The following is a 25,197-nucleotide window of genomic DNA, read 5'->3' as shown; positions in this document are numbered from 1 at the left end:
ATTAGGCGTCAGCGCATAGGCACCGCCCCTTCGTGGACACGCCCCCCGGCATAAACTCTGCTCACAGGCAGGCGGTCGAAATTAACAAATCTGTGCTTAACGCGGAATTCCTGGAGAAGAAACCGGGAACCCAGGAGAACCAAAGCTCTCGATTAAAAGTGAATTTAACAGAAAGGGTTTTCTCCTTTTATCACATAAGTTTTTACAATAAACGTCTGTTGTAAATGTGCAAAATGGCACATTTGTTGTCGCAAGTGACTGCAGCCATTCATTTGCTCAGCAACGTTTTTATTGACCCGCTCAACTGGAGCAGCAGGTGGTTTTCGTCGTGTTTTTCACACTCTGCTTTCTCAGCCTTGGCCTATTTCTGTGGAACAAACGGAATGGCACGGTTGTGTTTTTAAAGACGCGTGCAGAAATCTTTAATGTACTTCTGACAACTTTTCTTGTTTATGATGGAGTGATCTGCATGAATCTAGTTATTAAAATTGCTTCAGATGGCTAATCGAAGTCGCGAATCAAGGAAAAAATCAGTATCTAGCCTCTCACACATTAAAAAAAAATTGTCTGACAATTTTAAGGTAGCATTTATTTTTTTCTTTGACAAAACTAAGTAATAGGAAAACCTTTTATCAAAACTACTGATAAAACTTAAAAAGAAACTGGTACAATGATTTAATCTTGCTGGAATCAGTAAATTTCACTCTGGGAACCGAAGGGGAAAAACATCAAGGGCATTAAACATTCCTGATGACATGCCAAGCTATTTTAGAGACAGCAGCGAAAGCTTCTCTACAAGTGGGTTTGATGTAACGCGCTGGCAGCAAGAATCCAAATCTGCCTGTATCTCGAAGTTCAATTGTAAACGAATATTTGATGCCCAAGTCATAGATCCAGTCATCTGAACCTCCAGGAGCTAGATCTGCAAAAAGAAAAAGAAATTACTTTTTGAAATAGTTGTTTCAAGTTAACTAACTAGATGGATTTTTTTTTTTTTTTGGCTAAAAATGAAAATAGCCTTGCTAGTTTCTAATTAGTAAATAATAGAAGTTTCTGGGAGAATATAGATATTGAAATAAAAGGATTAAGGAAGAAAATAAAAATTACCCATATAACCATACCAAGGAGTGATAAACACCATTTATATTCTAGTCTAAAGTGCATACTTTAACATTTTTTTCTACATAAAAAGATCATTCTATACAAGCTGTGTAGTAATCTGTTCTAACCAGTTTTATGTATTGAGTTCAAACCTACCTTATTTGTTTTTTCTATTTACAGCCGCAACTGCTGCATATGGAAGTTCTCTACCCAGGGGTGGTGTGGGAGCTGCAGCTGCACTCCCAGGACCCAAGCCACATCTGCGACCTATGCAGCTTGCAGGCAACACCAGATCTTAACTCACTGACTGAGGCCAGGAATCAAAGCCACATCCTCACAGATACAATGTTGGGTCCTTAGCCAGCTGAGCCACAATGGGAACTCTATGCCTTATCATTTGTAATGATCTCATAGCATTGCACAATAAAGCTGGATGTAATTCAGTTTAATAATTACTTAGGCTTAGTTTTTCTAATTAATACAAATAACTTTACAATGAACATCCTTGTTTATACATAAGTACTTCTTTAGAATGTTCTTTCCTTGACGATTTGATGGTCTAAGGGTATTATTACTTTTTACAATTGTGCAACATGTTGCCAAATAGCTTTCAAAAGAATTGAACTAATATATGCCTCCATTAGCAGGGTATGAATAGCTCTCTTCTCCTTCTGTTGCCATCCATAGGAATTATGCATTTCTGGCAATATCACATTATCTGACTTTATGTTTAATTATTAGTGGGTTGACTATTTTTTTTGGTATATTTATTGTCCGTTTTTATAGTTTTTATCAATTGTCTTGGCTAATTTTCTTCTCAATTTGTTTTATAGACTGTTTATAAAAGCAATATTAGTGTTATTAGCCCTGTGTAATATGTGGCAATTTTTTTCTTTTTACAGCTGTAACTGCAGCATATGGAAATTCCCAGGTTGGGGGTCAAATTGGAGCTTCAGCTGCTGGCCTACACCACAGCCACAGCAACACCAGATCCAAGGCACATCTGCAACCAACCTATGCCACACCTATGGCAACACCGGATTCTCAACCCTCTGAGTAAGGCCAAGGATCAAACCTGAATCCTCACGGACACCATGTTGGGTTGGGTTCTTAACCCACTAAGCCACAACAGGAACTCCGCTTTTTTTTTTTTTTTTTTTTTTGGTAAGTTAGCTTTCAACCTGGTTTATGGCAGAGGTTGTGTGTGTGTGCGTGTGTGTGTGTGTGTGTGTGTTTATAATGTGTTTTAATACTTGGTTGGAGCAAATTCTCTCTTATTAGTCGTATTTTTCAGAATTTTACAAGCTCTTCTACCAAATGTATTCTTTCTACTAAAGTTCAAAGTCATTTAATTGTTGCATGAAATATATAAACTTTAGAATGACTGGCACACTTTTTTGGTATTGCTTTCCCATTCAAAAACATAGCACGTTTCTCCTTTTATTTGTCTTCTTTTAGGTACACCAGTAAAATTTTCTAGGTTTTTCAGAGATCAAATGGATTTCTCTCTGTGTACACACATATATGTTTAACGAAGAATGTATTCATGTATGTATGTATCTATATGTACAAGTCCGTATGTGGTATACCTGTATAGTGGGGGGGGGGTGCTAGGATCTTTTTTCCATTCCACTTTCTTCCTGATTATTTTTGATATATAAGAAAATTACATATTTGTATTACGTTCAGTTCGTAGGAAACCATCTTACTCAACTCTTTACTAATATTTTTGGTTGATGTTCTACAGTTTTCTGTATACTATGCAGTGATCATTCTTCCTCTTTTTAATATCTATACTTGAAGTAATTACAGAGGTATTTATTGAAGCATTGTTTATACTGAAGTATTGAAAATATCCATCAATGGTCACTTATGATGGAGCATGATAATGTGAGAAAAAAGAATGTATACGGGTTATGTGTAACTGGATCACCATGCTGTACAGTAGAAAAAAAATGTATTGGGGAAATAACAATTGATTACAATTAAGACTACTTGATAAGAAAAAAAAGAAAAAATATATCCATCAACAGAGGATTAGCTATTCGTTCGGTGAATTTTTCTGCTAGCTATTATTATTATGAGGCATTTATTCTTCCAGCTATTTTTCTATACTTACACACACACACACACACACACCATGAGATTTATACTTAATGAATGCATGAGTGGAGATGGAATGATTTCGTCAAAACAGGAAATTGTTATATAATTTCCTCCAGCCCTGAGGCACTATGGTCCTGCTTTGAGAACAACAGTAGAGAAGAGGATGGGAATCAAAAAGCTCGAAATTTAGAAAGGAAGTTGTGACCCAGAGCAAGGACCTGGATCCGCAAAGGCAGCAACAGACCAGTGACACTAAGAGAAAGAGACACCGTGTGGACCAATCTGGCCCCAGTTTGTCCTGAGATAATTTGGGGCCATTGAGAAGGAAGAGCAAGATTCTGGACTTATGACTAATAGAGCATCTGGGACTCTAGGAATTTGCTGAAAATAATAAAGATGTGATTATTAATATGAATGTGTTTTTATCCCCCTGTAGAGCATACCTGTTAAAGGAAACTCTGGGGCATTGAGTATGTTATTTCAAAGCCTTTTCACAGGCCATGCCCTCTCTCCCTGGGTTTTCCTACACCTTTCTTTGGCAGCCATTTACCAGGTGGGTAACTACCTGAAAAACCTTCCCAGGCTATTTGAGCTAAGTAGCCCCTCTCTCTGGTCGTCATTCTCAAACCCATAGCCTATTCTATTTTCCTCATTTATCAATCAGATGAAACTAGAGTTTATTATTTAATTGTTTACATCAGATCTTGGCCGACTTTTTCTGTAAAAGACCGGGTGGTAAATATTTTAGGCTTTGAAGGCCACCTAGTCTATGTCACAAACAACTCTACTGTCACGAGAGCCATGCAGACAATAGGCAAGGGAATGGGTGTGGCTGTGTTTCAATAAATCTTTATTTGCAGACATCGAAATTTGAATCATATACTTTTTGCATATCACAAAATTGTATTTTTCTTTTGATGTTCTTCAACAATTTAAGAACTGGAAAAACTATTCTTAGCTTAACCCAGGCTACACAAAAGCAAGCAGGGGGCTGGATTTGGTCTATGGGTTATGGTTTGCTGACACCTAGTTAGAGGCTTATTTTCTGTTCTTCTTCTCCCATCTCCCCCTCCAGTTTCAACAAGAGCAAAATTATCCGTTATCCCCCTATAGATACAAAGAAGTCCTTCCGCAAATACCTTCCAGCAGAAATTAATTTAAAATACTTGTTATGTATATACATAATTGATTTACTTTGTCATATGCCTGAAATCAACACAACTTTGTAAGCCAACTATATTCCAATACCATTTAAAACAAAATATTTGTTAAGAGTTTGCCACATACATCAGTGTGATAGAAACAAAAGGCATTTAACCACAGTGTGCGATGAGCTATACTCTTGGACAGAAAAACCATGAAATGTAAATGGTATTCCTAGATTTGTATCATGTTCAACCTGCACAACTTACCATGGCGGCCCTGGGCATCTTAAACATTCTTTTGACCTTTTATGACCTTTTCTGCTTCCTTTGATATCAACTCTACAATCCTGACTCTATAGCAACGGACATAATTTTTTTTTTAAGTATGGCTTAGGTTTCTTTTTAGTATATTTCTGTGTTACTATAACCTTGTTCAGGACGGTCATAGTTATGCTTCCATTTCCTTTTTCTTTCTTTCTTTCTTTTTAGGGCTACACCCACAGCATATGAAAGTTCCCAGTCTAGGGGTCGAATCGGAGCTACAGCTGCTGGACTAAGCTACAGCCACAGCAATGCCAGATCCAAGCCACGTCTGCAACCTACAAAGCAGTTCACAGCAATGCTGGATCTTTAACCCACTGATCCGGGCTAGGGATCGAACCTACATCTTCATGGACACTAGCTGGGTTCGTTACTGCTGAGCCACAATGGGAATTCCTATGCTTCCATTTCTAATGGTTATAATCCAATTGTGTTACACATGACCTTGTTTAAAGAGTCCACTTAGAAATATTAAATCCACACAGATTTCTTTAGTACCTCACAATTCTCCAAGATCTGAAGAATAAATACTTACATAAACTTTCTGAACCACTGCCATGCGTGTATCTGATATTTTTACTGGTTTTCTCAATGGCATGGACTGCTTCACTGGCCAACAGGGACTGAAATCAATAGGATATGGAATATCAGTTAATGTGCAGCTTACAAACAGGACAGGTAGAAGTTACTTTCAAAAACCAATCATATATTAATTGAATCAAACTGTATATAGGAAGAAATAGAGAGGAGAATGGTTGTGGCCAGAGGCTGGGAGGGCAGGGAGAATGAGGAGATTCTGGTCAAAGGATACAGACATCCGGGTATAAGAGGAATAAGTTCCGAGCATCGAAAACACCGCCTGGTGCCTGCCTATAGTTCATGATACTGTGTATTCAATTGAAAGTTGCTACGAGAATAAATCTTAAACATTCCTACCACAAAAGAGAAACGTGTAATTTTGTGAGGTGATCGATGATGTGTTAATTAACTTTATTGTGGTAATCATTTCACAACCTGTATGTGTATCCAATCATCACACTTGTACACCTTAAACTCACAAAATGTTATAAGTCAATTACATCTCAATAAAGCTGGAGGGAGATGATATATATGAAAAATCTGCATTTCTCCAAGAGGTAAATTGAGAAGAATAAGGTAAACTTTTGGGTTTGTTTGTTTTTTTTCCCTACACCACAGGCATGCAAAAAGCTGCAAGGCCAGGGGTCAGGCTTGCACCACAGCAGTGACCTGAGCCACAGTGACAGTGCTGAATCCTTAACCTGCTAGACCACCAGAGAACTCCTTTAAAAAATTTTTTTCTTTTGGTCTTTTTAGGCCCCTGCCCGCAGCATGTAGAGGTTCACAGGCTAGGGTTCTAATTGGACCTACAGCTGCCAGCCTTTGTCACAGCCACAGGAACTCAGGATCCATGCCAAGTCTGTGACCTACACCACAGCTCACAGCAACACCAGATCCTTAACCCACTGAGCGAGGCCAGGGATCGAACCTGTGTCCTTATGGATACTAGTCAGATTGGTTTCCCCTGAACCATGACAGGAGCTCCAAATTTTTTTTTTCTTTTTCTTTTTTTTTTTTTTTTTTTTTTTTTTGTGGCTGCACCCAAGGCATATGGAAGTTCCTGGGCCAGGGATTGAATTGGTTATACCATAAAACAAAGTTAGACTATAAAACAAAGTATAACTATATTTCAAAGGCAAACAACTTGGGGTTATCCCAGGCCTGGACAAAATGAGCTCCAAACTTTAAGCCCAGTTTCTCTCAACACTGTACATACCTCTTCATTCTTCTCAGACTCTATTTCCTTTTGGTGTAAAATGTCTAATAACTCCCAAACACTCATCAAATAAAAAAGTTTATGTCCCTGGTGTGTCGCAGGACAGTGACCAGGTCCTCTGTTCCCCTCTATTTGTGTCTAGCTTGTGCAGTATGGTATTCACTGTCCCTCTGTTGACTGACCCAAGGACTATCGCTTCATATTATGCTGCACCATTTCTCTGCTCAAAACAAATTTTAATGGGAGCTCCCACCATGGCACAGTGGGTTAAGAATCTGACTGCAGTGGCTCGGGTCACTGTGGAGGCTCGGGTTCGATTCCCAGCCCGGGCCAGTGGGTTAAAGGATCCAGTGTAGCCGAACCTGCGGCACAGGTCTCAGCTGTGGCTCAGAGTCAATCCCTAACCCAGGAACATCCATATACCATGGAGGAGGCCATTAAAAAAAGGTTTTAGAATTCCCACTGTGGCTCAGCAGGTTAAGAACTTGACATAGTGTCCATGAGGATGCAGGTTCGATCCCTGGCCTCGATCTTTGGGTTAAGGATCTGGCATTGCCACAAGCTGAGCATAGGTTGCAGAAGCCGCTTGGATCCGGCCTTGCTGGGGCTGTGGCGTAGGCCTCAGTCACAGCTCCCATTTGACCTCTAGCCTGGGAACTTCCATGTGCTGCAGGTTGATGGAGCAAAAAACAAAAGTTGATGGAGCCACATTATCTACAGCATAAAATGCAAATTTATTTGACATTCAAATAAGCTGACCTCATCTACTGTTTGAGGAATCAACTTCTATTTTCTCTACGCCTACACCCCCCTGAACCACTTCCTGTGTTCCCAGCTCTTGGAAAGACCTCCCTTCTCTGTCCACCTATAGCAATCCCACCTTTCAATGCCTGGCTGAAACTGCACCTGTTCCTTGATTTTATTAGTACTTTATCATTCCTTTTTCTTTACAATACGTCACACCTTAATGGATTATAAGTCCTCAGGATAAGGACTTTATCCCCTGGCTTCTCTGTTTCCTTCTGAATGAGACAGAAACACCTCTAGTTATCCGAGTCAGAAGGGAGTTCTACCATCTGTGCCACTGATTTAGTAGTTACTCTGCCTTAGAGTACAGCTATTTGGTTTTTTGCTTTTGGTTTTTGGTTTTTGTTTTTTTTTTTTTTTTAGAGCTGCACCTGTGGCATATTGAACCTCCTGAGCTAGGAGTCAAATCGGAGCCACATATGCAAACTACACTACAGCTCATGGCAATGCCAGATCCTCAACCCACTAAGCGAAACCAGAGATCGAACCCATGCCCTCATGGTTCCTAGCTGGATTTGTTACCACTGAACCACAATGGAAACTCCACAGCTTTTTGTAATATTTGCTACTGGCGGAGCTCCCTAACCATGTCGTGTTCTCCTAAACGGTGGGGTCCTACCTAATGCTTCCTTCAGTGTTCATCAAATACAGTGTTTTACACATAATAAGTCTCAGCAAACATTTGTGATGATAGTAACCTGAAAATAAGTTAAAATCAGACAAATTCTAGTTCTAGATCATGATCAATATCCTCTCACTTTTTCAAAGATTACACCCATAAAGGAGTTTTCCTTAAAAGTCTTCCCTTGAGAAGAAACAGGAATCACAAGTATCAAATATGTATCTGGCAGTTCCCTTCGTGGCTCAGTGGTTAACAAACCCAACGAGAATCCAAGAGGATGCGGGTTCGATCCCTGGCCTCGCTCAGCGGGGTAAGGATCCGGTGTTGCCGTGAGCTGTGGTGTAGATCGAAGACATGCCTCAGATCTGGCATTGCCATGGCTGTGTAGCTGTAGCTCCAATTCGACCCCAAGCCTGGGAACTTCCATATGCGGCAGGTGCAGCCCTAATAGCAAAAATATACGTGTACATATATGTATGTATCTGTTCTAAAGAGGTAATTTTCAGACACTGCAGATAACTTTTTATTTGTCCTCAGGAATTGCTTGTTCCTAATGTGGCTCTAGCTTATTCTGTTAAGAAAATCAGGACAAAATAAGTCAATAAGAAACAAACCACTACATAAAGATCAGACCTTGGGGAAGAACTGGATTATTGCCATATACTATAGCTTTTTGTCTGGAGGACATCTGGGATGAGGGTTTATAAGCCCAGCTGGAATTCATCAAGCACACTTGCAACTTCTGCCATCAGCCCAAAAAGGGGTGAGGGGGTAGCCAGCTGTGTGAGGCCCCTTTGAATGTCCTGTATCATCCACCACGTTCCCCAAAAGAAGGGAGGGTCTTGCCTCAATGCTGAAATTGGGGTTACTTTTGTTTTCTTATTTGTTTGGCCGTGTGCAAGGTAGAATTTCCCAGGCCAGGGGAATTGAACCTATATCACATCAGTGTCCCGAGCCATCAGCAGTGACAATGCCAGATTCTTAACCTGCTACAAAACAGGAGAACCCCTGCAGTTGCTTTTCCTAGGACCGAAGCCCTGCAAGTTAGAGAGGTCAGTGGATAAACAATTCCCAATGCTTATGTTAAATCAGTAAGTGTGGTGCTAGGACGTGATGGGTGGCAGGCAGTTGTAGAAAGCTAGTCACCACAAACAGACCAGAGATGCTCGCCCCTGCCCTTTCCATATGCATTCATGTGTAGATCAGGTCAAGGTGGAATGGTTCTCTCCGGACGTTCAAGGAGCTTGTTTGCCATTTTCCTAGAGAGCTCATCTGCTGGACTGAAGAGCATGTCCTCGAAGGAAGGCTCAATACTTTATAAGCCCTCCGGGAACCTGGACTCAGGGTGACTCTTGGTAGAGTTCCACCAAGATGCAAAGCGTCTACCCCTTTGTCCTCTAGAGGAGAACATTTCCCCCGCACAGTTTTTGACTCTTGAACGAAGCATGCTTTTATTTCTGAAATGCTAGTGGGAAAATTAATTAAGCAGCACTTACCAGTTCCTCGTGGTCTTTGGTTTTGCTTCTGTTATAGGAATATGGAAACACGATCTTCTGGGAGTACGAGTGCATGCTGATGTAAGCTTTCATGTGGTTGATGTTTCTTCTCAGGAAATCGGCCACCGCCTTCACTTCTGGTTCCGACTCTGGGTAAGGTCCACAGTAGGTTTCTGAGCACGAGAAACTTGAGGCACCTTCCTCTGTAGTGACAACGGATGGGGCAGAATTACGAGGAGATACACACCCTATTGTAACGTGTTTTTTGGTTTTGTTTTTGGTTTTTTTTTCTTTTTAGGGCCACACCCGCGGCACATGGAGGGTCCCAGGCTAGGCGTCTAATCGGAGCTACAGCTGCCAGCCTACACCACAGCCACAGCAACGCGGGATCTGAGCCACATCTGCAACCTACACTGAGCTCTCAGCAACGCCAGATCCTTAACCCACTGAGCAAGGCCAGGGATTGAACCCACATCCTCATGGATGCTAATCGGGTTCATTACCGCTGAGCCACGACGGGAACTCCACACCCTATTATAACTTGTGATCTCCCCCAAAATGTATTGACAATGTACCTATGACGTCACGTTTTTAGATAAATGAACTTGCTCAAGCTCAGCAAAGAACATATTTCTGATGTCTACTAAATATTTATTTTGAATTCAGATATTTATATGCCCTCAGCAAATAATCTAAGAGTTGCTACCTGAGGGCAGCCATCTCGCAGCCTCAAGAAAGTGGCTGAGATGTTAGCCCTGCCTCCAAACTTGTGGTTATGTGGGAAAAATAAACCCCATTTTCTTTAATCATTGTAAGTTTGGTTTTTTCTGGTATATGTAGTTTAAAAATCCCTAATTAAGGAGTTCCTGTCATTGTTCAGTGGTAACAAACTCGACTAGTATCCATGACGTTGCCAGTTCAATCCCTGGCGTCCATCAGTGGGTTAAGGATCCAGTGTTGCCGTGAGCTGTGGTGTAGTTCACAGACCCAGCTTGGATCTGGCATAGCTGTGGCTGTGGTATAGGTCGGCAGCTGCAGCTCCGATTCAGTCCCTAGCCCGGGAACCTCCACATGCATGGATACGGCCCTAAAAATACAAAAAAAAAAAAAAATTTTAAAACAAAACCCCCTAATTAATATAGCCCATAAAAGAAAAGTCTCATTTGGGAACTCAGAATAGCAAGTCTGCTCTCAGTGCTACTTGTAACTTGCTTAAGTGGTTTAGTAAATAAAATGAGATGGTGATACTTTACGTCAGAATAGCACTTTTTCATTTTTTTTCCTTTTTTTTTTTTCCTTTTTTTCTTTTTTTCTTTTTAGGGCTGCACCTGGGGCATAGGGGCATATGGAAGTTCCCAGGTTAGGGGTCAAATCAGAGCTGCAGCTGCCAGCCTACACCACAGCCACAGCAATGTCAGATCTGAGCCACATCTGTGACCTATGCTGCATCTTGTAACAACACCAGATCCTTAACCTACTGAATGAGGCCAGGGATTGAACCCACAACTTCATGAGCCACAACAAGAACTCCCAACACCTGTTCATTTCTTTGAGAAATTAGAGTAAACATTACTTCACATGATGACCTGATGCCCAATCCTTCTCTTTTCTGCATCTAATTCACAAGGCTGGAGCTCCAGGGAGCCACTTCTGACCCAAAAGATGATTTCCTCCTGCAAACAGTTTATTAGCTGCCAATGGGGTCCTTCGCCTGTTTTCTGCCAATCAGAACTCCTCCATTGAAAATTTGAAATGAAGATGCAGATTCTAATTTCAATCCAGCTGCTCTCTTGAACAAAGAGAACAGCAATAACACCACCAGCTGACATCCAAAGAGCACCTGCTGTATGTCAGGAACCCTGCTAAGATTTACATGCAATATCTCATTTAATCCTCACAGCAAACCTATAAAGTAAGTGCTGTTATTGCAGGAGATGCAAATTGGGCTTTGTTGGTGGTTAACCATTCTTTACTGTAAGAGGCTATATCACTTGATTTCCATCTTGACTTTGCCAATAATAGCTATATGGGTTGGGTCTTTTTTTAATCTATGAGTCAAAGGTTGATGTGATCCAAATTAGTCCTTTATGGGAATGAATAATGGTAATGAAAGGTGAGGCTTTTAAATTGGACACCACTTTTAGCCTTTCAGTATAAGGACTATTTGGAATCCCCATTCTATGTGACATCAACAAAAATTTTGTAGCCCACAGGAAGTCTGAATTGTCCGTATGCTCCCTGGCTTCCTGAAGCAACCAAATTCTGTTCATTCAACAGGTGCTTTACATAATAAAAACAACTTGTGGTATAAGATGGGCATCTGACATGTTGGATATGTTGGAAATTTTTCATTTCAAATATATGTGTTTTATTTCTAAAAATGCTGGAGCTCCCGTTGTGACACACAGCAAAACTGAATCCGACTAGTATTCATGGGGACATGGGTTTGATCCCTGGCCTTGCTCGGTGGGTCGGGGATCTGGTATTGCTGTGAGCTGTGGTGTAGGTCGCAGACATGGCTCAGATCCCGTGTTGCTGTGGCTGTGACTTAGGATGGCAGCTGTAGCTCCAATTTGACTCGTAGCCTGGGCACTTCCATATGCTGCGTGTGTGGCCCTAATAAGCAAATAAATAAAAATGTAAAAAAATAAAAATAAAAATACCATTTACTCATTACGTGTAAGGCACTACTAATTGTCAGGCCTCAACAGTGATTTTAAAAGGTAAGTTCTAGTCTTCCATTTTGGCATTGAAGCTGTCCATCACTCTCTCGTATTTCGATCAATCTTCTAAAGTAGGTGAGAAAGATTGGCACTATTTTGCATGCTGTAGGTGGCAAGTCAATCTTGATTTTTTTAAAACCGATCTATACCTCAATGTCCTTATCTGCTAAGTGGATAAATTATAGATCAAATGAGGAGTTACTGAAGTTTCAATCCATCTATACGCTTTGCCCAGTGCCTGGCATACACTAAGCGTTCCGTAACTGTGGTTTATTGTCATTGTCATCTTCATCATCCTCATGTGGATTGGGATGCAAAGAAAGCCAGTGTGTGCTGCAGAGATGAGATGGGCAGAGAAAGGACCCACGGAGCCCCCTACAGGGCTCCGGGCCCAGTTCAAGTCGGTTTCTGAGGTCTGGCTGCATCCCAGTCCTTGGGTCCTTGGGTTCCAACACCTGCTCCATTATCTTTACAGAGTCTGCCTTTATTCCTTAAGCTTGCTCTGTTTTCCCCCTTTTATTTGCAACAGAAACAACCCTCATGTTTGTTAAACACTCCCCCCACCCCCAAGAAAATGTGGTGCTAAACATCCAAGGCCTTTCCAAGTATTTGTGTTCATTTGTAATCGACAATGTTATCAGACAAACCGTTTTTGATAGATCAGTTCCCTTTGAATCCTTTTATCTAATCCAATATATACAAAATACTATTTCAAATGCAATCAGTATGCAAATTATTGTGAGATGTTTTATTACATTTTCATATGAAGTCTTTGAAGTCTGGGTTGTATTTTGCTCTCATGGTACATCTCAGCTGGGACAAGCCACCTTTCAAGTGCTCAATGACTACATGGGGCTGGTGGTTACTGTAACAGACAGTGTAGGCTCAGATGCTGATTTTGGGACCGTCTTTCTAGAGATTTCAGTCTTTTGGTGGAAAGAGCCATGCAGTCAGGAGGTTTGGGTTTGAGGTACTGTTTTGCCATTAAAAAGGCTTAATGTTAATCTGGGTAAGTGACTTCATTGCTCTCAGCCTAAGTGCTTTCTGTACCAAAAGATGCTTGGTCTTCCAGATCCCTCCACACCTAACCCTTCTTTGCTATACAGGTGTGCAATCAAAAAAACAGAATAGGAAAATTCATAGAGACAAAGGTAGATGTTTCCAGGGGCTTGTATCAGTGGTGAATGAGAAGATATTGCTTAGTGGTTACAGAATTTCTGTCTGGGATGCTGAAAAGTCTGAGGAATGGATGTTGGCGATGGTTGCACAAGGTCACTGAACTATACTTAAAAATGGTTAAAATGGAGAGTTCCCATTGTGGTGCAGTAGAAATGAATCTGAATAGTATCCATGAGGATGCGGGTTTGAGCCCTGGCCTTGCTCACTGGGTCGAGGATCTGGCATTGCTGTGAGCTTCAATGTAGGTCACAGACGCAGTTTGGATCCCACATTGCTGTGGCTCTGGTGTAGGCCAGTGGCTGCAACTCCGACTGGACCCCTAGCCTGGGAACCTCCATATGCCCTGGGTTTGGCCCTAGAAAAGGCAAAAAAAAAGAAAAAAGAAAAAAGAAAGAAAAGAAAAAAAATTTCAGAAAACGAGTAGAGCTGTTTTAGGAAGTTTGAGACCAGAGGCTCTCACAAACACCTCCTGTTATGGACTGAATTCTATCCCCCCTCCCCAGAGTCATAGGTTTGAAGCCCTAACTCACAATGTGCTGTATTTGGAGACAGGGCCTTTAAGGAGGTTATTAAGGTTTAACAAGGCCACAAAGGTAAGGCCCTGATCTATAGGCTGGTGTCCTTCTAAGAAGAGACACCAGGGACACTTGCACACAGAGGAAAGACCATGTGAAGCCACTGCAAGAAGGTGGCCATCTGCAAGCCAAGGAGAGAGGCCTCAGGAGAAATCCGTGCTGCTGACACTTTGATCTTGAGCTTACAGCCTCCAGAACAGCAAGAAATAAATTTCTCTTATTTGAGCCATCCAGCCTGTGGTATTTTGTCATGGCAGCCCTCGCAGACTAAGACATCCCATCCCTAGTCCATCGCCAGGCCAGGGATCGAACCTGCACTGCCTCAGAGACAACACCAGACCCTTAACCCAATGCACCACAGCGGGAACTCCTACCACTTCCTGTTAACAAGTGAGGTGTTCTTCTTTATCATTTACAGAGTATCACAAAGGCACCTTCTAGTTGAAGGCACGCGAAGAGCTAGGATTTAATTCTTCTTTCTCACCATCTTGCTCACACAGTGCTGAAGAGATGCTGGGGCACTTGGCCAAAAAAAAAAAAAAAAGGGAGTTCCTTACCATTACTTTTTGTTTTATTTGAAACTCCCTCTTACCTATATGCTTGCTGCTTCTGTTTCTGTTTTTACCTCTTATGATATGTAATAATACAGCAGCAAGCCCATTCCAGGCCTGAGATATTTCTTGATGGCCATCACAGAATCTGGTTTGACTGCTTGGCTATTCAAATTTGGAGGTAACTCTAGTTTCACCATAAAAAACAATAAATAAAATAGAGCACCAAGACAGCTTGCAGATAAAAGAAGTTGCAAAAGGGAACACAGAACCGAAGAGTGACTGTCAGACACAGAAGAATTTCAACCAGTCTGGAGTCAGTCAGCCTGGCTTTATATCCCAGCTCTGCCATCTCCTAGCTCTGTGCTCCTGAGAAAGTGACTCAACCTTTTAAAGTCTGGGTTTCTTCATCTATGATACGTAGATAATGAAACTGAAGGAATGAAATATATAAACTGTTCGGCACTTAGCAAATGTCAGCGCTATTTATTCAGAGATATTTTATACGAATTGCTGCTTCTCTGACTCCCTTTCCCGTTATCACTGCTATGGCAGTCTTTGTGCCCTGATGGGTCCTTTTATTGGATAGCCTTTTTTTTTTTATTTTATTTTTTGTCATTTTGCCTTTTCTAGGGCCACTCCCGTGGCTTATGGAGGTTCCCAGGCTAGGGGTCGAATCGGAGCTGTAGCCGCCGGCCTACGCCAGAGCCACAGCAACGCAGGATCTGAGCCGTGTCTGCAACTACACCACAGCTCACGGCAACACTGGATCCTTAACCCACTGAACAAGGCCAGGGATCGAACCTGCAACCTCACGGTTCTTAGTCGGATTCGTTAACCACTGCGCCGCAAGGAGAACTCCTTATTGGATAATCTTAATGATCACTCTTACAGAGAAACCACTAAGTCAAGGTCAATGTTATTTCCTCCGTTTACTTACTACATTGTCCCTCTCTTAGAGCAACTAATTTCATGCATGTATTCATTTGAACAATTTTCTGAACCCCCCCCCCACCATGGGCTAGGCAGTGTACCAGGGAGTGAACAATGGTCTCTGCCCTCATGAAGTTTCTCATCTGGATGGAGGAAGAAATAAAGAAATAAGGTAAGTACTCTATTGTGAAGTTTTGGTATCTACGCTGGGATAATGATAAAATGTACAAAATCAGGAATTTTCATTTCTTTTTTTAGAGGAAATTTGAAAGATTATGTACCTAGAATTGTGTATGGTACACGAGTGGGAAGAAGAGGATGTTTCTGTGGTTTCAATAGCTTTGCTGCCTTGTAGTCCCCATAGAGACACATGCTCCTACCTCCAAAAATATAGATGATTCAAGTTCATTGCTAGAGGTCCCACTGTGGCTCAGTGATAACAAACCCAACTAGTATCCATGAGGATGCGGGTTCGATCCCTGGCCCCTCTCAGTAGGTTAAAGGATCCAGCATTGCCATGAGCTGCAGCATAGGTCACAGACACAGCTCGGATCTGGCACTGCTGTGGCTGTGGCATAGGCCGGAAGCTGCAGCGCCTATCTGACCCCTGGCCTGGGAACTTCCATATGCTGTGGGTGTGGCCTAAAAAAAAAAGTCAAGTTCATAGCTAAGTTTAGTATTGCTCTGTGGTTGTTTCTTAAATGCATTAACCATGAAACATAGTGGAGGGGTGCAGAGGTGAACTAGCACCTGCCTCTCTGAGAGAAGACAGCATTCGTGAATGTTCACTGAGAATCAAGGGACGAGGAACTCCTACTGTGCTAGACATAAGTTTCTCTTTATGATATTCATGAAGGAAAGTGAATAGTGAACACAAAACAAAATGTTTTGAACCACTATAACAGTAAACATCTTCCTAAGCAAGAGAAAATAAGAAGTACCCACCCAACCCCTGTCTTCATAATGAATGGTGTTTATGAAAATAGGAAATCCAGTAGTCACTTCCTTATGATTTTAGAGAAATAGAATTTTCGAATTTGGAAGGTAAGAAGGAACCTTAAAGAAGTGGTCCAACTCCCTTCTTTTTAAAGATGCAGACATGGGTACAACCACTATGGAAAACAGTCTGGAGGTACCTCAGAAAGCGAAATATCGAACTACAATGTGATCCAGCAATTCGACTCCTGAATATATATCCAGACAAAACTACAATTGAAAAAGACACATGCATAGCAGCACTATTTACAATAGCCAAGACATGGAAACAACCTAAAGGTCCATCTACAGATGAATGGATTAAGAAGCTGTGGTACATATACATGGTGGAATACCACTCGGCCATGAAAAAGAACAAAATAATGCCATTTACAGCAACATGGATGCAAGTAGAGATTATCATACTAAGTAAGGCAGAAAGAGAAAGACAAATACCATATGATATCACTTACATGTGGAATCTAAGATATGGCACAAATGAGCCTATCTATAGAACAGAAAGAGACTCATGGACATAGAGAAAAATCTGTGGTTGCCAAGGCGGGAGGTGGGGAGGAAGAGGAATGGACTGGGAGTTTGGGGTTAGCAGATGCAAACAATTACATTTAGAGTGGATTGACAGTAAGATTCTACTGTATATAGCACATGGAACTATACTCAGTCTCCTGAGATGGACCATGATAGAAAATATTATATAAAAAAGACTGTACATATATATATATACATATATATACATATATATATATATATATATATATATATATATATATATATATATATATATATGAGTCACTTTGCTGTACAGCAGAAATTGGCACAACATTGTAAATAAACTACACTTTAGTTTTAACAAAGAAACATGAGTTCCCATTGTGGTGCAGCAGAGATGAATCCAACTAGTATCCAGGAGGATGCGGGTTTGATCCCTGGCCTCCCTCTGTGGGTTGGGGATTCAGTGTTGCCATGAGCTGGTGTGTACGTCACAGATGTGGCTCAGACCCTGTGTTGTTGTGGCTGTGGTGTGGGCCGGCAGCTGCAGCTGTAATTCGACCCCTAGCCTGGGAACTTCCATGTGCTGCAGGTATGGCCCTAAAAAGCAAAAAAAAATTTAAAAAAATTGTTTTAATAACCTGAAACAAAATTTTTTAAATAAAAATTAAAAAAAAAATAAAGATGTGGATATGGTAGAGAGGACAGGGTAAAGGTGATTTGCTGATTTTGGTCAACTTTCACAGCATTGCATTTAAAGGAAGTTTATTATTTAAATTATTTCCTAATTCAGAGAGGCTTCCCCTCTAATTAGTGTGACTTAGTGGGCATTTATGAATACAGATCACCTTTTAACACATTGCTAGAAATAAAACAACCTACCACACCAGTGTTTGGAGGCAAAGTTCCTGTTCAGGTCTGTTCCAATGCAAGGATTATTTTCATGAAAAGAACGGTTCTTCCTCCACATCCGATTCTACAGAAACAAAGCACAGATAACCAGGGCAGCCATGTGTGCAGTTCAGGAAGGACAGGAGTTTTGTGGGGTTTTTTGGTTTTTTTTCTCCTAAGGCCAAGCTGTGGCCTATGGAAGTTCCCGGACTAGGGGTTGAATAGGAGTTGCAGCTGCCAGCCTACACCACAGCCACAGCAACGTAGGACCCTTAACCCACGGAGCAAGACCAGGGATCGAAGCTGCATCCTCATGGACACTATGTCAGGTTCTTAACCCACTGAACCACAACAGGAACTCCAGGGCAGGACTTTTAAAGCCTAAGTGGATAGCGCTGTGTTTCTCTCCTGCAACCCCATGACTTCATCCAGCCACTGTCTTCACAGCCCTTCTTGCACAGCCTCTGTTCTATCCAGGGGTCTCAGGTGGGCTCACTCAAACTATTTTAATTTGAATCAAATGAAGTGGTGATATATGGAGTCCCTGTCCTGGCCCAGCAGAAACTAATCCAACTAGGAACCATGAGGTTGCAGGTTCGATCCCTGGCCTAGATCCAGCTTTGTGGTGAGCTGCGGTGTAGGTCGCAGACGCGGCTTGGATCTGGCGTTGCTGTGGCTGTGGCGTAGGCCAGTGGCTATAGCTCTGATTCGACCCCTACCTGGGAACCTCCATATGCCAAGGGTGTGGCCCTGAAAAGACAAAAAAAAAAAAAAAGAAACGGTGGTATGTGATGAGTTTTGACCCATAAAAATTTAGTTTTGCTAGGCTGCTTATTGGCCTTCCTGTTTGGTCTTGTTTAAATTAATTTATGCATTGTCATTTTAAGTTCCTTCTAATACAAGTAAAATAACCTGTTTCAACTCAAATTAAAATTATGATTCATGAGGGGTTTTTTTTGTTTTTGTTTTTGTTTTGTCTATTCTAGGGCTTCACCCGTGGCATATGGAGGTTCTCAGGCTAAGGGTCTCATTGGAGCTGTAGATGCCAGCCTATGCCAGAGAAACAGCAACGCCAGATCCAAGCCACATCTGCCACCTACACCACAGCTCATGGCAACACCAGATCCTTAACCCACTGAGCGAGGCCAGGGATCGAACCTGCAACCTCGTGGTTGGTTCCTAGATGGATTCGTCAACCACTGAACCACGACGGGGACTCCTGAGTTATTTTTTAAATTAAAATGTATTTGATATATAACATTGTGTAAATTTAAGGTATTAGACATGTTGATTTGATACATTTATATATTGCAATATGATTGCCATTTGTAGGGATCATTAGCACCTCTCTCGTGTCATGTAATTATCCTTTCTTTGGTGGTGGTAATCTTAATGATTAATACTTAATAATCAATCAAGTCTTTTAGCAAGTGTGATGATTATAATACAAAATTGTTGAATCATGAGTTTCAATGCTTTCTTTAGATTGAATTCAACACTCTGATTTTTTTGTCTTTTTTTTTTTTTAAGGGCTGCATGGCATATGCAAGTTCCCATGCTAGGGGATGCATCAAAGATGTATCTACGACCTACACCATATCTCACAGCAATGCCAGATCCTTAACCCACTGAGCAAGGCCAGGGATGGAACCCGCATCTTCATGGATACTAGTCATGTTCATTACCTCTGAGCTACGATGGGAACTCCCTCCACACTTTCATTTAAAAGCTATAGGGGGGGAGTTCCCGTCGTGCCTCAGTGGTTAACTAACCCAACTAGGATCCATAAAGATTCAGGTTCAATCCCTGCCCTCACTCAATGGGTTAAGCAACCAGAGTTGCTGTGGCTGTGGTATAGGCTGGCAGCTGTAGCGAAAATTCAACCCTTAGCCTGGGAACTTCCATATGCCACAGGTATGGCCCTTAACAAACAAACAAACAAAAAAATCTGTAAGGGATAGAGTTGTGAAAACACCTCTAACTTGATGGCCCCTTTGATTTTACTGATTCAACTTGGGTTTTTAAACATAAAACAGATACCCCATAGGGTTCTTGGGAAATTTGATCATGTGAGCAGCTGCATAGACTTTAAGTTCTGGGTTGGGATGATGTGGCACAAATTTCCCCTTCTCCACCAACCCTTTTGCCAAGCCTCCCATCTGCTTCCGACCCCAGGCCTATGACTCGGTAGCAACAGTTGTTGAGGAAATCAGGTTTTGAAACTGCAGGGATGAACTGGTAGAGTTAAGATACAAAGGACAGTTGGGGGAAAGAATCTCTAAGGGATGGCTGAATTCCATTATGTATCAGACAAAGACATACATTTTTTGTAAGAGCAATCAATAAATGTGGCAGCTTCTTATTTATTTATTTATTTATTTTTTGTCATTTCTTGGGCCGCTCCCGTGGCACATGGAGGTTCCCAGGCTAGGGGTCGAATCGAAGCTGTAGCTGCCAGCCTACGCCAGAGCCACAGCAACTCGGGATCCGAGCCGCATCTGCGACCTACACCACAGCTCACGGCAACGCCGGATCCTCAACCCACTGAGCAAGGGCAGGGATCAAACCCGCAACCTCATGCTTCCTAGTTGGATTCCTTAACCACTGCGCCACGATGGGAACTCCAGTGACAGCTTCTTGAACACCAAATCTGTGTTAGGTACTGTACTAGGTATTCCTCATTTACTTAGCTCAGGGTTTGCCCACTCCTACCCATAAAGTTTTGTTCACAGTATCCCTTTTCCCTGAGATCACTTTTTCATTGACTTCCTTCACCATTCCCACCTCTTTAGCTTAAATTACCATCTACATAAAATAATATTTTTTTGCTTTTTTTTAGGGCCACGCCCATGGCACATGGAAGTTCCCAGGCTAGGGTCAAATCGGAGCTACAGCTGCTGGTCTATGCCACAGCCACAGCAATGTGGGATCCGAGCCTTATCTGCAGCCTACATCATGGCTCACAGCAATGCTGGATCCTTAACCCACTGAGAAAAGCCAGGGATTGAACCCATGTCCTCATGGATCCTAATCAAGTCCGTTAACCGCTGAGCCACGAACAGATCTCCCGCATAAAATAATTTCTGATAATTCCTCACTGCAATTATTCTCATTCTCCTTAGTGTTTATATGTGCTGTCCAAGTGGATTTTTCTGAACTTTACATGCTCAACTGCTTTATGTGCCCCTCATTAAACCAGAAAGGACTGTACTTCATATTGCCTGAGGAATTTTACATGAATCATGATGTCGATGGGATTCAAAATAGCAATGGTTTCCAGTAGCGATGAGACTGATCGTGATACTCACACTTATGTTCCTAACTGAGTTCAAGTGTCCCATGGCTTAAATTTGCATATTGGTTAGAATGCAATTCTGTTACAATTCAAGTTCGGCTGAATGCTGGTCTAATTCTTGCCATTTGTGATTTTACAAATCAAAATGCTATTCAAATGAGTCCCATTAAAAATGAAAGGATCTAGGTACAGTGCATCAGTGGTAGCTAACACCACAAAAAGAGATACAACCACACAGCATTAACTTCTGTTGGGAGAACACACCATCACAATGAAATAGTCTTGCAAAAAAGTTAAACCTGAATCTGAGTAAGCTTCTAGAACCCAAATATCCAGTTTTATGTCTGCAAAACAGAAACAGACTCAGAGACATAGAGAATAGCCTTGTGGTTGCCAGTGGGGAAGGAGGGTGAAGGGGTATGGATTGGGAGTTTGGGAACAGCGGATTAAATTTGGGTAATGGATAAACAACAAGGTCCTACTGTAGAGCATGGGGAACTATATTCAGTACCCTATAGTAAAGCATAATGGGAAAGAATATATATCTGAATCGCTTTGCTGTACAGCAGAAATTAACACATTATAAATCAACTATACTTCAATAAAATAAATTTTAAAAACCAAATATCACGTTTTAGAAAATATAAAGGACGAAAGAACATATTAATTTGCAAGATGGCAATGCAATTAGCAAATCCAGACAATGGGAAATGCTTTTCTTCAATTAAACAAATTACAAGGAAATAGAGAAGAAGAGAGTGAATCCATGGATTAAAAGAGAAATAAAAGCCATAAACCAATCACAACATATTAGCCTGATATGGACCCTGAACCCAAGAAATAATTTTTTTAAAAAGTTATGATACAATTGGTAATTTAAATACTGATTGGGAATTTTACGATATTGAGTAATTACGCATTTTTATGAATAATTGTATGGTGGTTGTTTTTAATAAATGTTTTTAAAAGTTGTGATACAGGAGTTCCCTTCATGGAGCAGTGAAAATGAATCCGACTAGGAACCATGAGGTTGTGGGTTCAATCCCTGGCCTCCCTCAGTGGGTTAAGGATCTGGCATGGCCATGAGCTGTGGTGTGGGTCACAGATGTGGCTTGGATCTGGCATTGCTGTGGCTGTGGTGTAGGCCGGCAGCTGTAGCTCCGATTCGACCCCTAGCCTGGGAACCTCCACATGCTGTGGGTGCAGCCCTAAAAAAGACAAAAAGACCAAAAGAAAAAAGTTGTGATACAATTGGTAATTTAAATACTGACTGGGAATTTTATGATATTAAGTAATTATCATGCATTTGTATGTCGAATTGCATTGTGGTTATTTTTAAGACCTCATTTAGAGATGCACCCTGAAATATTCATTGACAAAATGATATAGTATCTGAGATTTGCTTCAAAATAATATGGGTAAGATAGAAGTAGGTAGGGGATAGAGATAAAAAAAGATTGGCCATGAGTTGTTAGGCTGCACGATGGGCATATAGGAGTTTACTTACAATCATTCCCATTCTTATATATGTTTAGATTTTTCCATAATGAATTAAATTTTTTTCCATAATAAAACCATTATGTCAGGATCCAGGATTCCATAGATATTTCAGCCTCTGTAGCCTGTATCCCCAAAGCGCATGTGTTTTGTTTTCTTTGCCTTCACGTACCTTTCTCCACGTGTAGTCATAACCATCCACATTAACCACGGGCATAACATAGAAGTCCACGTGCCTCAGAAGACTGGTGTAATGTTTTTCTGTCCCATAGAAATGAGTTGCCTGCAAATCAAATCAAGCATATTTAATAATAGACCTTTTACATGCTTCTTTTTTTCTGGTCTTTTTTTTTTTTTTTTATTTCAGGTCCGCACCTGTGGCATATGGAAGTTCCCAGGCGAGGGGTCCAGTCGGAGATGCAGGTGCCAGCCTACACCACAACCACTGCAATGCCAGATCCGAGCAGTATCTGCAACCCACCCCGTAGCTCAAGGCAATGCCAAATCTCCAATGCACTGAGTGAGGCCGGGGACTGAATCCTCATCCTCATGGACACCTGTCAGATTCATTACCTCTGAGCCATAATGAGAACTCCTTTTTTTTTTTTTTAAGGGCCACACCCATGGCATATGGAAGTTGGCAAGCTAGGGGTTAAATCGGAGCTGTAGATGTCAGCCTACACCACAGCCATGTGGGATCTGAGCTGCATCTGCAACCTAAACCACAGCTCACAGCAGTGATAGATCCTTAACCCACTGAGTAAGGCCAGGGATTGAAACTGCCTCCTCTTGGATCTAGTCAGGTACTTAACCGGCTGAGCCACAACAGGAACTCCATTTTTAAGTGCTTCTAAACTTAGTTGCTTCTTTTTTTAATTCGAGATATAATTGACATCTAATATTGCATAGTTGGCCCTTGAGTAACACAGGTTTGAAAGGCGTGGGACCACGTGCATGCCGATTCTTTTCAACAAGAAGTACTATAGCACAGTACCCTACAACCTGCAGTTCACTGAATCCAGGGATGCGGAACTGTGGATATGGAGGGCTGACTGTAGTTACGTGTGGACTTTTGGGGGTATGGAGACTGGGGGCCCCTAAGCCCTGTGTTCTTCAAGGGTCAACTGTATTAGTTGCAGGTATTTCACATCATGATTTGACATCTGCACATATTGTGATCACCTTGATAAGTCTAGTTAACATCCATCTAGTTAACAGCCACTAAACTTAGTCTATTCCTTTTATTTTTGAAAAAGTATTCAACTTTCAGGAAGCATATTAATTCCCTGAAAAGTCTGAACTTAAGGTATTGCATTGCCAAGTGGTGGTAAATGTCCCGGACATGGGACAACTGGTCTACCTACCGACTTAATGGAGGCAGAAAAAAGAACCATACATTTTCTAAAATTTCCTTTAAGAAATAAAAACAATTCTTTATTAAGGCATAAAGCCCACTACAAAGATTTAAGGAAACAAAACCCTGGATATAGTTCCACACTTCCACGTTTTTTGTGGCCACACCTGTGCTATTTGGAAGCTCTCTGGTCAGGCAGGGGTCAAATCGGAGCTGCAGCTGAGGCGCACACCACAGCCGTGGTCCTGTGGATCTGAGCCAAATCTGCGACTTACACCACAGCTTGAGGCAACACTGGATCCGTAACCCAATGATTGAGGTCAGGGATTGAACCTACATTCTCACAGAGACAACGTCATGTCCTTAGCCCTCTGAGCCACAATGGGAACTCCTAGGTTCACTCTTTTTACAATAATCTATGTCAATCAGAGCTTAAACTAACCTTGTCTTATTCCCAGACATGAGTAGATAATACTTTCTCCATTGTCCTTATAATTGGTGAGCTAATTTTTTTTTTTTTTTGCTAGGATTGAGTGTGTTTCTGAAGCATCAGGTCATTTGGCTTTAAAGTCAGTGGTCAGTTTTCCTAGATACTGACTATGAGTTTCCTAACATGCATCACCTGACAGCTCCTCTCTGCTTTAGACTCATGCCCAGCTTAGTGTCATATATTTCAACATGATCCAAGGACATCCACGTTTTGATGACTGAGCAGTTCACCCCCAAATGACCAAATAGAGGTGCAGGAGAACCACAAAGCTGAATTTCATCCAGTTAAATCATTTTAATCTAGGCCTAAGCTTTGGTTTAAGATCTTCACTGTGGCAACATTGCTACATTTTATTTTGTGGATTAGTTTTCAATTATTTGATTTAAACTTTACCCAAAAGACTTTGTTAAGAAAATTTTTTGAGTTCCCTGGTAGCCTAGTGGGTTAAGGACCTGGTGTTGTCACTGCAGCAGTCAGGGTCACTCTTGTTGTGAGGGTCCAGTCTCTGGAATTTCCACATGCTGCAGGCACAGCCAAAAAAAAAAAAAAAAGGAAAGAAAAAAATATTTTTTCATTATTGACCAAAAAAAAAAGTCTTTTAAAATTTATTTATTTATTCATTTATATATTGGCCATACCCACAGCATGCAGAAGTTCCCAGGCCAGGATGCCATAGAAATAATAACACCAGATCCTTAACCCACTACTTAACCACTTAACCCACTAGGCCACTAGGGGACTCCCAAAATGTCCTTTTTTTTTTTTTTTTTGTCCCCACCCTTGGCATGTGTGAGTTCCTAGGCCAGGGATCAAACTCATGCCACAGCAGTG

General features: G+C 41.4%; 1 protein-coding gene across 1 annotated transcript in view; it reads right to left on the bottom strand.

Annotated features, from left to right (window-relative positions):
- Positions 1-568: 568 nt before the first annotated feature.
- The window catches only part of CPB2 (carboxypeptidase B2), a 64,604-nt gene continuing 39,975 nt past the window's right edge, over positions 569-25,197 (bottom strand). Inside the window, exons 7-11 of the mRNA XM_047756328.1 lie at positions 22,695-22,805; positions 17,722-17,815; positions 9,394-9,596; positions 5,209-5,296; positions 569-922 (exon numbers count right to left, since the gene is read on the bottom strand). Of these exons, the coding sequence (XP_047612284.1) occupies positions 738-922; positions 5,209-5,296; positions 9,394-9,596; positions 17,722-17,815; positions 22,695-22,805 (681 nt within the window). The 3' untranslated portion in view covers positions 569-737. The remainder of the gene's footprint in view (positions 923-5,208; positions 5,297-9,393; positions 9,597-17,721; positions 17,816-22,694; positions 22,806-25,197) is intronic.

Source organism: Phacochoerus africanus, chromosome 13, assembly GCF_016906955.1.
Source record: "Phacochoerus africanus isolate WHEZ1 chromosome 13, ROS_Pafr_v1, whole genome shotgun sequence".
In the NCBI taxonomy this organism is placed as follows: Eukaryota; Metazoa; Chordata; class Mammalia; order Artiodactyla; family Suidae; genus Phacochoerus; species Phacochoerus africanus.
The sequence above is the reverse complement of the archived record's forward strand: the minus strand, read 5'-3'. Positions and strand labels throughout refer to the sequence as shown.